The 13,130-nt window shown below is 44.0% G+C and overlaps 1 protein-coding gene across 1 annotated transcript; it reads right to left on the bottom strand.

Annotated features, from left to right (window-relative positions):
* Nucleotides 1-597: 597 nt before the first annotated feature.
* On the bottom strand, nt 598-12,324 carry LOC100561728 (cathepsin K). Its single transcript, XM_062965105.1, has 7 exons — nt 12,196-12,324; nt 10,384-10,506; nt 8,377-8,532; nt 6,380-6,598; nt 5,584-5,749; nt 4,783-4,888; nt 598-876 (listed from the first exon to the last, which is right to left on the bottom strand). The coding sequence occupies exons 1-7, from the start codon at nt 12,322-12,324 to the stop codon at nt 777-779; spliced, it is 999 nt and encodes a 332-aa protein (XP_062821175.1). The 3' UTR covers nt 598-776.
* Between the last annotated feature and the right edge of the window lie 806 nt (nt 12,325-13,130).

Below are 13,130 nucleotides of genomic sequence, written 5' to 3'. Positions count from 1 at the left end.
GGAAGCTCCTTCTTTGGAGGCTTTTAAGCAGAGGCTGGATGGCCATCTGTCGGGGGTGTTTTGATTGTGCTTTTTCTGTATGGCAGGAGGTTGGACTAGATGGCCCATAGGGTCTCTTCGAACTATGATTCTACTTTTGCATTTTGGAGGCACTTCATTGCAATGGAGGCCAGCTGCCGACAAAAGGGAGGAAGAAAGAGAAATCAAGGTGTTTGAAAGTCAGCCAAATCCAGATAATTGTGGAGTACGTGGACATGCTAAAAAGTGGGCTTAACACACAGTTAATTTGCTTTTTGTGGATACATCTTGAAAGAAATATCTTCCTGGAAAAGGTCTTACTAAACCAGGCGTCTTTCTCTCTTCGTGAAACTGCATCTGTTTAGACCAAAGGGATCACTTGACATGCTTTTGTGGCAGCAGGCATGGGATATGCAAAACGTTTTAATAAAACTTGCAACTGAAGCGGGTTTGTATTCTCGCTCATTTCCGTTTAGCTAAAAGGTTTGCCTCAAAAATCGAGAGCCAAGAAACAGGTGAAAGAAACGGATGTTGTGGGATTTATTTTTTTTTTGTATTGAGGAACAAGGAAACTCTGAGCAAAGTTCTCAATTTTTTAAAAAAAGAAAAGATACAGAAGGTGGTGTCAAAAAAACATAAGAAAGACAAGAAAGGCCTTGATATACAGTTGGGCCTTGGCGCCTGTCTTTCAAATCCTTGATTCCTGCTTTGGGAGGTCCGGCCTTCTGCGGACACAAAGGATTTAGGCGAACAGCGTCTCACATCTTCGGGAAGCTGGCAAGATTGGCAATCCCGCAGGCATTGTTCATATTCCGGGCCATAAGGATGTAACCTTTGTCACCCCAGTCTTCTCCCCAGCTGGAAGGGAAAGAAAGAGAAAGATTGTAATTCCCCTTGTTAACATCCTCCAAACCCCAGCATCAATCCAGCTTTTAGTCTGACTGAATCTTGTCTGACGACAAGCGAGGCAACTGGCACCCTATCTATCTGATGAGGCGCTGGCAACAGTCATCCATGCCACGGTCACATCTAGGCTGGATTATTGCAACGCCCTGTATGTTGGGCTTCCGATGTCCACGACCCGGAAGCTCTGTATTGTTCAAAATGCGGCAGCCAGGCTACTCACAAGAACACCCATGAAATGCCACATAACACCAGTGCTGCAGCATCTGCATTGGCTTCCAACGGATTACCGTGGTCTATATAAGATGCTAGTCCTGACTTTTAAAACTCTTTACGGCCAGGGCCCATCGTACCTTAGGGACCATCTCTCCTTCTCCCATCATCGGAGGTTGCAACGACCATCCCAACGAGACTTACTCTATGTACTGGGTCCTAGAGAAGTGCACTTGGAGAGGACCAGGCGCAGAGCTTTTTCTGTTTCTGCCCCTGCCTTATGGAATGCCTTGCCGCCCTATATGAGAGCCATGCGTGAGTTGGGGCCTTTTACCCTTGCACTCAAGACCTGGCTCTTTACTAGAGCTTTTAATCTATTTTAATATTTTAAATCAATATGTGTATGTATGTATTTTTATCCTTTTTTATCTTGTAAATCGCCTAGAGCATCGTGGATGGAGGGTGATTAATAAGTAATTAAATGATGATGATGATAGAATCATAGAATCATAGAATAGTAGAGTTGGAAGAGACCTCAAGGGCCATCTAGTCCAACCCCCCGCTAAGAAGCAGGAAATCGCATTCAAAGCACCCCCGACAGATGGCCATCCAGCCTCTGCTTAAAAGCTTCCAAAGAAGGTGCCTCCACCACATTCCGGGGGAGAGAGTTCCACTGCCGAACAGCCCTCACAGTGAGGAAGTTCTTCCTGATGTTCAGGTGGAATCTCCTTTCCTGTAGTTTGAAGCCATTGTTCCGTGTCCTAGTCTGCAGGGCAGCAGAAAATAAGCTTGCTCCCTCCTCCCTATGACTTCCCCTCACATATTTGTACATGGCTATCATGTCTCCTCTCAGCCTTCTCTTCTGCAGGCTAAACATGCCCAGCTCTTTAAGCCTCTCCTCATAGGGCTTGTTCTCCAGACCCTTAATCATTTTAGTTGCCCTCCTCTGGACGCTTTCCAGCTTGTCAGCATCTCCCTTCATCTGCGGTGCCCAAAACTGGACACAGTATTCCAGGTGTGGTCTGACCAAGGCAGAATAGAGGGGGAGCATGACTTCCCTGGATCTAGACGTTATTCCCCTATTGATGCAGGCCAAAATCCCATTGGCTTTTTTAGCTGCCGCATCACATTGTAGGCTCATGTTTAACTTGTTGTCCACGAGGACTCCAAGATCTTTTTCGCACACACTGCTGTCAAGCCAGGCGTCCCCCATTCTGTATCTTTGATTTCCATTTTTTCTGCCGAAGTGAAGTATTTTGCATTTGTCCCTGTTGAACTTCATTTTGTTAGTTTCGGCCCATCTCTCTAGTCTGTCAAGATCGTTTTGAATTCTGCTCCTGTCTTCTGGAGTGTTAGCTATCCCTCCGAGTTTGGTGTCATCTGCAAACTTGATGATCGTGCCTTCTAACCCTTCGTCTAAGTCGTTAATAAAGATGTTGAACAGAACTGGGCCCAGGACGGAGCCCTGCGGCACTCCACTTGTCACTTCTTTCCATGATGAAGACGACGCATTGGTGAGCACCCTTTGGGTTCGTTCGCTTAGCCAATTACAGATCCACCTAACCGTAGTTTTGTCTAGCCCACATTTTACTAGTTTGTTTGCCAGAAGGTCGTGGGGGACTTTGTCGAAGGCCTTACTGAAATCTAGATATGCTACATCCACGGCATTCCCTGTATCGACCCAACTCGTAACTCTATCGAAAAAGAGATCAGATTAGTCTGGCATGACTTGTTTTTGGTAAATCCGTGTTGACTATTAGCAATGACCGCATTTGTTTCTAAGTGTTTGCAGACCACTTCCTTAATGATCTTTTCCAGAATCTTGCCTGGTATTGATGTGAGGCTGACCGGACGGTAATTGTTTGGGTCGTTCTTTTTTCCCTTCTTGAAGATAGGGACCACATTCGCCCTCCTCCAATCTGCTGGGACTTCTCCTGTTCTCCAAGAACTCTCGAAGATAATTGCCAGTGGTTCTGAAATAACTTCCGCTAGTTCCTTCAGTACTCTTGGGTGTAGCTGATCTGGCCCTGGGGACTTGAATTCGTTTAGAGTGGCCAGGTGTTCCTGGACAACTTGTTTCCCTATTTGGGGTTGGATTTCCCCCAATCCTTCGTCCATTCCATGTTGCTGAGGTTGAAGATGGCTTTCTTTTTGTGAGAAGACCGAGGCAAAGAAGGCATTAAGCAGTTCTGCCTTTTCCCTATCCCCTGTCACCATCACCCCATCTACTCCTTGCAGTGGCCCTATCGCCTCCTTTTTCTTCCTTTTTCTACCAACATAAGCAAAAAAACCTTTTTTGTTGTTTTTTATGTCCCTGGCAAGCCTGAGCTCATTTTGCGCTTTAGCCTTGCGAACCTTTTCCCTACAGGAGTTGGCTATACGTTTGAATTCTTCTTTGGTGATTTCTCCCCTTTTCCACTTCTTGTGCATGTCACTTTTGAGCTTTAGCTCAGTTAGAAGTTCTTTGGACATCCATTCTGGCTTCTTTGCACTTGTCTTATTTTTCTTCTTTGTTGGCACTGTTTGCATTTGCGCCTTGAGTATTTCACTTTTGAAAAACTCCCATCCATGCTTAACTCCCTTGTTTTTTAATATCGGCGTCCATGGAATGCCGCTCAGTAATTCCTTCATTTTTTGGAAGTCAGCTCTCTTAAAGTCCAGAATGCGTGTTTGACTTGTCTTAGTTTCAGCATTCCTTTGTATTGATGATGATGATGATGATGATGATGAATCTGTTCTGTCATGGGCTGGGCCTGTAACTATTGTCTTTGTATAGGACGTATACTTTATGCCCAGCGGGAAGCCAGGGCGCCTCAAAGAGAGGTTCTTGAGGATTTTCCTGAAAAGGATAGTCCTTTGAGTCTTTCATGAGATAACAAAGTCTTTATTGTTGAACAAATAATAAATCTTCAAGGAGTCAAATAACACTTCAAGGTTTCCTTAATAGACTGTTGGCCCTTTCAGTCTTGTCCCCAAGGGACAGGCGATTGGCTTTGGATAACTGTGAAAACCCTCTTATAACCTCTCCCAGGCTATTATATGGGCCTAGCTGATGTGGGACCCACTACCGATTCCAAGTGCGTCTGGGTATCGAGTGGACCTACCAACCAAGGCTTGTAGATGTTTCAGTTGGGGTTGCGTGGATCTGTGGTGCCGTTCTCTCTCCGAGGTTTCTTTGGAAACTTTAGGGCTGTTTCCCTCAGGATCTGTGTAGCTGAGGGGCTGTGAGCTCTTAGCCAGAACCTTTGGGACCTTTCCCCTGGAATTTCCGTTTCTGTTTTCTTGGATGTTCTATATCCCCGGATGTTCTTGAGATATGAAGCTTTTCTATGGGACGAGCTGGTTTACGTCCTATAGCTTAGCTTCCTTAATAAGACTAACTTAAAAATGGCTCCTTCCCTCTCAGAGCCCTGAATAAGGGGCAGAACCAAACTTAATGATGATTGACAGGCGGCCTGTCCTATGATTGCAAACATTAGCAGCAAGAAAATTAAGTCGGAGCTTCTGGTACAGCCGTACCAGCACAGAATCTAAGGTTTGACTCAACAAATGCCAAGTGTTTCAGTTGATATATTCTAGTTGGTAAATATGGCCAGACAATGTTTAACAAATGTTAAAACGTGCTCCAAAAAAGCAACTGCTTCTTACCTATTTTTGACAATCCAGTGCTTGGTTCCTTTCTGAGACCCGTAGCCCACCGCAAGGACGGCGTGGTTGATGTTGTCGGCATTGCAGTTTTCATCATAATAGACACCTGATAAAGTCACAGAAGGGAAGTCACTTGGGGCGTCCCATTTTGCCCTTCTCCCTACAATCATTTTGCCCCGGAAATATCATTGTTTTAAACTAAAAGTAGACTTGAAGTGACGCTCATTTACTTCCTATTTTTTTAAAGGCCATCCTGAGTGTACAATGGACCAGGCAGCTGAAAACGTGGTCAAAAATGATCTTTTAGAGAGCATCTGGGGACAATTTCAAAACAATAATAATAATTTCAGAGGCTAATAGGCTCTTCCTCTATGAGCCCCACTAGCATAAAATCATAGAGGTGGAACAGATTACAAAGGTAGGAAGACACAATCAAAGCCCTCCCGACAGATGGTCATTCATTCTCTGCGTTAATAACCTCAAGAGAATGAGATATCCAAGGAAGCATATTCCACCACTGAACAGCTCTCACTGTCAGGACGTTCTTCCCAATGTTTGAGCGGATTTTTTCTTCCTGCCATTTAAATCTAACTTTGAGACAGTAAACAAATAAGATGGAAATTTGTTGTCGAGACTTTCATGGCTGGAATCACAGGTTTGATGTGTATTTTCTGGGCTGCCTGGCCATGTTCCAGAAGTATTCTCTCCTGACGTTTCGCCCACATCTATGGTAGGCGTCCTCAGAGGTTGTGAGGTATATACCGGAAAACACACAACAACCAAGATGGAAATTACACTCACCTCGGCTGTAGAACTGGAAGGAGGCCAAGCTGGCATCGATGCCCACCGACACGGGTCCTTTCCGGGCGACAGCTCTTTTCAGGGCCTTCTCGTCTCCTTCGGGGATCTCTTTATAGCCACGGCACTTGGCCGCCTTGCCAGTCGGGTTGTACATACAGTTTTCATCCTACAAGATGAAGTGATTTTTGGAAACTATCCTTTCAATATGCTGAAACAGACCTTCCTACACCTCTCTTTCCAAATTTCTATATATGTCACTAGCTGTGCCCGGCCACGCGTTGCTGTGGCTAGGACTTAATTTTTCTTTTCTTTTTGTTGTATGAATGTAGAGGCGTGGATGAGAGGCTGTGCTGTCAATTTTCGAGGTTGTGGGGCGTTTAGTTTAGTTGTTTTGTCCGGTGCCGTGATTCCATTACCCTTTTATATATATAGATTTCTGAACTCTTGACAAAACTAAACAGTTGTAGATATCTTCCAACAGTTTGGATTTGGTATTAACCCTCCATCATCCTACCTTGTCACCTGCTTTTAAAATTCCCCGGTTTCTGTATCTTCCCATTTGTGTCCTCAGCCTGCTTCCATTTGGGCAAATCATATGCAAAATGCAAAAGTGGTTTGCACTCAATTAACTCAATAGATGAGGAAGGAAAAGAGGGGCCAGCTATGGATGTCCATGTGCTCCTACTCAACTTTATAGGCATAATTTTATATTACTATTCATTCTGAATGTACATCTCGAGGACAAGTGGGATGCAAATAAAAAAGAAGGATTCAGGTTGCCAACAGTCCACCTCACCTGTCCAATGTATGGATAGGTATCGTCCGAATCGATGCCCCGGTTCACATGGACATACTCAAAGGCGTTGGTCATGTAGCCACCACCGCAGCCGTCGTTGTTGCTGACACAGTCCACCAGGTTTTGTGGGCTCAGGTTCAGAAGTTTCCCTGTCTTCATCTTGAGCTGCGCTTCCAAGGCTCCCACGGAGCTGAAGGCCCAACAGGAACCACATTGGCCCTACCAGAAAAGGACCAAAATGAGGGAAGCAAGCCTCTGCCTTGCTGTAAGCCCCTCATGTTTCCAACGGAAGGAGACTTCTCTCTGCTAATCTCTAGCTCCTCTACCATGTTACTATGGTCAGTTTCTAATTGAAGGCTGTTTCCAATGGAAGGAGACTTCTCTCTGCTGACCTCTAGCTATGGTCAGTTTCCAATGGAAGGATGTTTCCAATGGAAGGAGACTTCTCTCTGTTGATCTCTAGCTCCTCTACCATGTTACTATGGTCAGCTTCTAATTGAAGGATGTTTCCAATGGAAGGAGACTTCTCTCTGCTGACCTCTAGCTATGGTCAGTTTCCAATGGAAGGATGTTTCCAACGGAAGGAGACTTCTCTCTGTTGATCTCTAGCTCCTCTACCATGTTACTATGGTCAGCTTATAATTGAAGCCTTTTTCGATTGGAAGGAGACTTCTCTCTACTGACCTCTAGCTATGGTCAGCTTCCAATGGAAGGATGTTTCCAATGGAAGGAGACTTCTCTCTGTTGATCTCTAGCTCCTCTAGCATGTATCTATGGTTAGCTTCTAATTGAAGGATGTTTCCAACGGAAGGAAACTTCTCTCTGCTGACCTCTAGCTATGGCCAGCTTCCAATGGAAGGATGTTTCCAATGGAAGGAGACTCCTCTCTGTTGATCTCTAGCTCCTCTAACATGTTACTATGGTCAGCTTCTAATTGAAGGATGTTTCCAACGGAAGGAAACTTCTCTCTGCTGACCTCTAGCTATGGCCAGCTTCCAATGGAAGGATGTTTCCAATGAAAAGAGACTTCTCTCTGCTGATCTCTAGCCCCTCTAGCATGTATCTGTTCAGCTTCCAATTGATAGATGTTTCCAATGGAAAGAGACTTCTCTCTGTTGATCTCTAGCTCCTCTAACATGTTACTATGGCCAGCTTCTAATTGAAGGATGTTTCCAATGGAAGGAGACTTCTCTCTGCTGACCTCTAGCTATGGTCAGCTTCCAATGAAAGGATGTTTCCATTGGAAAGAGACTTCTCTCTGTTGATCTCTAGCTCCTCTACCATGTTACTATGGTCAGCTTCTAATTGAAGGATGTTTCCAATAGAAGGAGACTTCTCTCTGCTGACCTCTAGCTCCTTTAGCATGTTTTTATGGTCAGCTTCCAATGGAAGGATGTTTCCAATGGAAAGAGACTTCTTTCTGGTGATCTTTAGCTCATCTAGCATGTATCTGTGGTCAGCTTCCAATGGAAGGAAGCTTCCAATGAAAGGAGACTTCTCTCTGCTGATCTCTAGCTCCTCTACCATGTTACTATGGTCAGTTTCTAATTGAAGGATGTTTCCAACGGAAGGAAACTTCTCTCTGCTAATCTCTAGCTCCCCTAGCATGTATCTATGGTCAACTTGCAATGGAAGGATGTTTCCAACAGAAGGAGACTTCTCTCTGCTGATCTCTAGCTCCTCCAGCATTAATCCATGGTCAGCTTCCAATGGAGAGACCTACAAATGCCCACGGAAGTCTTCTCAATAGAAATATCTGAGTCCTCCAGCATGGCTGTATTGACAGCTTCCAGCAGAAGGACCAACAAATGTCTAGAAACATCTAAGTATTCCCCATGATTCTACGGTCAAGGAGCTATCAATGCCAACCTTTGCTTATTCTTATAAAAGCCTGTTTCATATATAAAATTTCTGGGGAACAATATGTTGCGTTACATTCGGGGTTAGACCAAACTAGAGTTTGGGGACTTAGCAGGAACCGAAACCAGGTCTCTCACCTGGTTCTTGACGGGAGTGACGTAGCCCTTCTTACGATAGTCCACGGCATCGGGAACCCGCTCTTCCCAGTCTGGGATGTATAGCGTGTCATTACTGGGCTTGCGGGACAGAGGGACTTTGAGGCCGGTCATCTTCTGTACCAACTCCTCGCTAGTCTGGAAAATAAAACGGAAAGAGGAAGATTTGTGCAGGGAAGCAGGAGGAAAAGGAACACTCCGTTGACCTGCTGCCGCCAATATCGTGGTTTAAAACTGAACTCTAAAGGAGCTGTTCATGGTGCTGACTCCTATACCTCCCAAATAGGCCCAGCAATTTGGATATAAAGGGTAATGAAATTTCGGCCTAGGACAAAACAACAAAACTACACATCCCAGAAACACTAAACTTGGCAACACAACCCCTCATCCATGCCTCTACATTCATACAACAAAAAGAAAAGAAAAAAATCCTAATTAGAGGGAGAAGAATAATTGTTTTTATCCAATTGCTGCCAGTTAGAAGGCTAAGCTCCGCCCACTTGGTCTCCTAGCAACCCACACAGCCCAGGGGACAGGCAGAGTTAGGCCTCACTTAGGCCTCTTCCACACTGCCTATAAAATACAGATGATCAGATTTTAACTGGATTACAGTATATGGCAGTGTAGACTCAAGACCCTTCCACACAGCTATAGAACCCATTTATAATCTTATATTATCTCCTTTGCACTAGATTATCTGGACTCCACACTGCCAGATATTCCACTTCAGTGTGCATTTTATACAGCTGTATAGAAGGGGCCTCATATAATCCAGTTTTAAGCAGATAATATAAGATTATAAGTATAATATGTAATAATTACTGTGATATAATAATACAGAACAATATAATCTCTAAAATCAGGACAGTAAATAAAGAACAACACTCTGAAAGCATAAGCCACAGCAACGCGTGGCCGGGCAACACTAGTTTGGATATACAGTAGAGTCTCACTTATCCAAGCCTCACTTATCCAAGCCTCTGTATTATCCAAGCCATTTTTGTAGTCAATGTTTTCAATATATTGTGATATTTTGGTGCTAAATTCGTAAATACAGTAATTAAAACACAACATTACTGTGTATTCAACTACTTTTTCTGTCAAATTTGTTTTATAACATGATGTTTTTGTGCTTAATTTGTAAAATCATAACCTAATTTGATGTTTAATAGGCTTTTCCTTAATCCCTCCTTATTATCCAAGATATTCGCTTATCCAAGCTTCTGCCTGCCCGTTTAGCTTGGATAAGTGAGACTCTACTGTAAATACGTAGTTTAAAGTTCAGACTAAAAGCCAGAGTTCTATTCTATGGACTTTGTAGTTGTGACACACTAGAGCTCCTTGGCTGTGAATTCTACATACCACAGGAAACTACAAATCCCAGGATTCCATAAGCGGTTGTAGGGCTATAATATAACTTTTGTTTGGTCAGTGGAAAGAAAACAGGTTTAATTGGCCAATTTGATGCATAATTGGGTATATTTCAGGAAAACATTACAGGGAATCGTCATGCTTTGTGATGTCTAGTTTCAGCTTTATCCGGAGTCAGGAAATGAGAAGTAAATCAGACAGATTTCATATCTTTCTCAATCCGGCAAGCTTGATCTGGAAAAAGACCAAATTCTTAGGGTCAAACTAGCTATTGGGAAAATGAGCATTCTTCATAAGGAATCCATTTTGACCTCTGATAATGGGATTTCCCTGAAATAATGTGTGATGAAGTTTGCAAAGATAGCCTGTGTTAAGCTTCCGCTCCCCTGGCGCCATACACAACGTGCTAAATGCAAGATGCACAAATGAGGAACATCACATGCTGTGGCAAACAGATGTCTTTGGGAGGAACATTTCTGCAAGAAGGAAGGCATGCTCAGCGAGTCACTTTGCTTGATCTTGAGTCAGCGACATTCAGGGCTTCAGAAAACAACATTTTATGAACTTGTGACAAGATGTAACTCTTCCTTTAAATACGGAAGCCGCCAATCCACTTACCATATCTCCCAAATGGTTCATGGCCAGTTCAAAAGTATGCCTTCCCAGAGAAAATTCCAGGTTATGGGTATTGATGTACTTCAGGTTCTTCTCCCATATCAGTCTTCGGGAGACTTCTTCCATCTGTCAGTTACAAAGAATAATTGAGGATCCCAATGTATAGAACCAATAATTTGATTTTTCTGAGAAGGGTAGGATTTCTTCTCCTTACACAGAATGAATAAACGGCAAACTACGTTTTGAACTCAGATTTGCAGCAATGGAAGCAAGCTGAGAACCAATAAGGGGTGAGAGAAGAGAAACAGACATTTCAATAGTTGGGATGGCAGAGGACTAATATTGCGATTGTGCAATTATAATATAAAATCAGTATAAAGTTGGACATCTAGCCTGGCTTTAGGCAATGATTCCCAACCCATGGTCTGTGGACCACCAGTGGTACCCAAGAACTAAAATATGGTCCACGGCCTCACCATTACTACACCGTTGCAACAAGAGTGATTGGTCTTGCGAAACTCTCTTCTAATTCCAAGGAAACTGGGATGTTGGGAGGGGAGAGGCTGACTACCCATGAAAGGCATGACAACAAGCCTCCTGACTGCTGCTTCTCCTCCTTCTCCCTCTCCATGTGGCACCTGAAAGTGTGTGTGTGTGTGTGTGTGGGGGGGGGTGTTGGTGTGTTCATTTTTAGGCCTGTTCCTGGGGTTATTTGGGGTGCTGGTTCAAAAAATTGCATTCAACATACCACATCAGCTGTAGATTATTAAAAATTGTTTTCTGTGGAAAAGCAGATGGCGTTTACTGGATGGCATATGTTCTATATCAGAAACTAGAGCTGATGTGGTCTATCCAGTGCAGTTTTTTGAATTGGCACCCCAAATAACCAAATGGAAATTAAAATTGACCAAAAAATGATTCGTAACCCTTTTGGTACTAATGTTGGAGAGTGGTCACTGGTCAAAAGGAAAGGTTTGGAACAACTGTTTTAGGGAAATCAGTCCTCATTACGTCAGAATTTGATACCGAACTATGAGGACTAGACTCTTTTTTTGCTATTATTGCTATCATCATGCTTTTATCTCCCAGTTGGGACCCAAAGCAGCTCACAACATTAAGGAAAAATAATATTAGGTCAGTCAGAAAGTAATGCTTCTCATGCAGGAAACCTGGATGAAATTCATGGCATGTATTACATATTATTTAATTTTTTAAAAAAATTACCTTTCTCCCAGTAGTAAAGGTAAAGGTTTTCCCCTGACGTTAAGCCTGTCTGACTCTGGGGGTTGGTGCTCATCTCCATTTCTAAGCCGAAGAGCTGGCGTTGTCCGTAGACACCTCCAAGGTCATGTGGCCACTGGTATGACTGCATGGAGTGCCGTTACCTTCCCGCCGGAGCGGTACCTATTGATCTACTCACATTGGCATGTTTTTGAACTGCTACGTTGGCAGTAGCTGGGGCTAACAGCGGGCGCTCATTCCGCTCCCAGGATTTGAACCTGGCACCTTTCGGTCTGCAAGTTCAGCAGCTCAGCATTTTAACACACTGAGCCACCAGGGCCCCCAATATAAGCCTACAATTGTGAAGTGAAATGAGAAATAATTACAAGACCCACCTGCTACAGTAAATTAAAAACCAAAGGCATGCCTAAATAATAATTTAAAAAATTGTTGATGGAAAGAGAGTTGAGGTCAGCAATTCCAAGTTTTCTTATGAAATGATTCCTAACCTTACAGGGAAATGGTAGGATTTGAACCCATGGCCTCCTGTCACCCTGTTCCTTGCCTTTGGATATAAAATACTCTTGTTGTTACCTGGCCATTGTAGTCCTTCCGGTGGCTTTTCTTCCACATCTGCCACTGAGAGTCCAGAGTCTCATCTGGGTAGTCGGTGGCCGTTGTGGCCGGAAACAAGGCAACCAGTGCGAAAGGTGCCCACCACATCCTGGAAGGAAGGAAGGAGGGAAGGAAGGAAGGAAGGGAGGGAGGGAGGGAGGGAGGGAGGGAGGGAGGGAGGGAGGAGTTAGAAATAGATAGGAAGGAAGGAAGGAAGGAAGGAAGGAAGGAAGGAAGGAAGGAAGGAAGGAAGGGAGGGAGGGAGGGAAGGAGGAAGGAAGAAAGGAAGGAAGGAAGGAAGGAAGGAAGGAAGGGAAGGAGATAGAAATAGGAAGGAAGGAGTTAGAAAAAGGAAGGAAGGAATAAAGGGAGGAAGGAAGGAAGGAAGGAAGGAAGGAAGGAAGGAAGGAAGGAAGGAAGGAGTTAGAAATAGGAAGGAAGGAAGGAGTTAGAAATAGGAAGGAAGGAAGGAAGGGAGGGAAGGAGGAAGGAATAAAGGAAGGAAGGAAGGAAGGAAGGAAAGGAAGGAGATAGAAATAGGAAGGAGTTAGAAAAAGGAAGGAAGGAAGGAATAAAGGAAGGGAGGAAGGGAGGGAGGAAGGAATAAAGGAAGGAAGGGAGGGAGGGAAGGAGGAAGGAAGGGAGGGAGGGAGGGAAGGAGATAGAAATACGAAGGAAGGAGGAAGGAGTTAGAAAAAGGAAGAAAGGAAGGAATAAAGGAAGGAAGGAAAGAAAGAAAGAAGGAAGGAAGGAGTTAGAAATAGGAAGGGAGGGAGGGAAGGAAGGAGGAAGGAATAAAGGAAGGAAGGAAGGGAGGGAAGAAGGAAGGAAGGAAGGAAGGAAGGAAGGAAGGAAGGAAGGGAAGGAGATAGAAATACGAAGGAAGGAGGAAGGAGTTAGAAAAAGGAAGAAAG

Source organism: Anolis carolinensis, unplaced genomic scaffold, assembly GCF_035594765.1.
Source record: "Anolis carolinensis isolate JA03-04 unplaced genomic scaffold, rAnoCar3.1.pri scaffold_14, whole genome shotgun sequence".
Lineage (NCBI taxonomy): Eukaryota > Metazoa > Chordata > Lepidosauria > Squamata > Dactyloidae > Anolis > Anolis carolinensis.
This window is presented reverse-complemented; position numbering and strand designations above follow the sequence as displayed.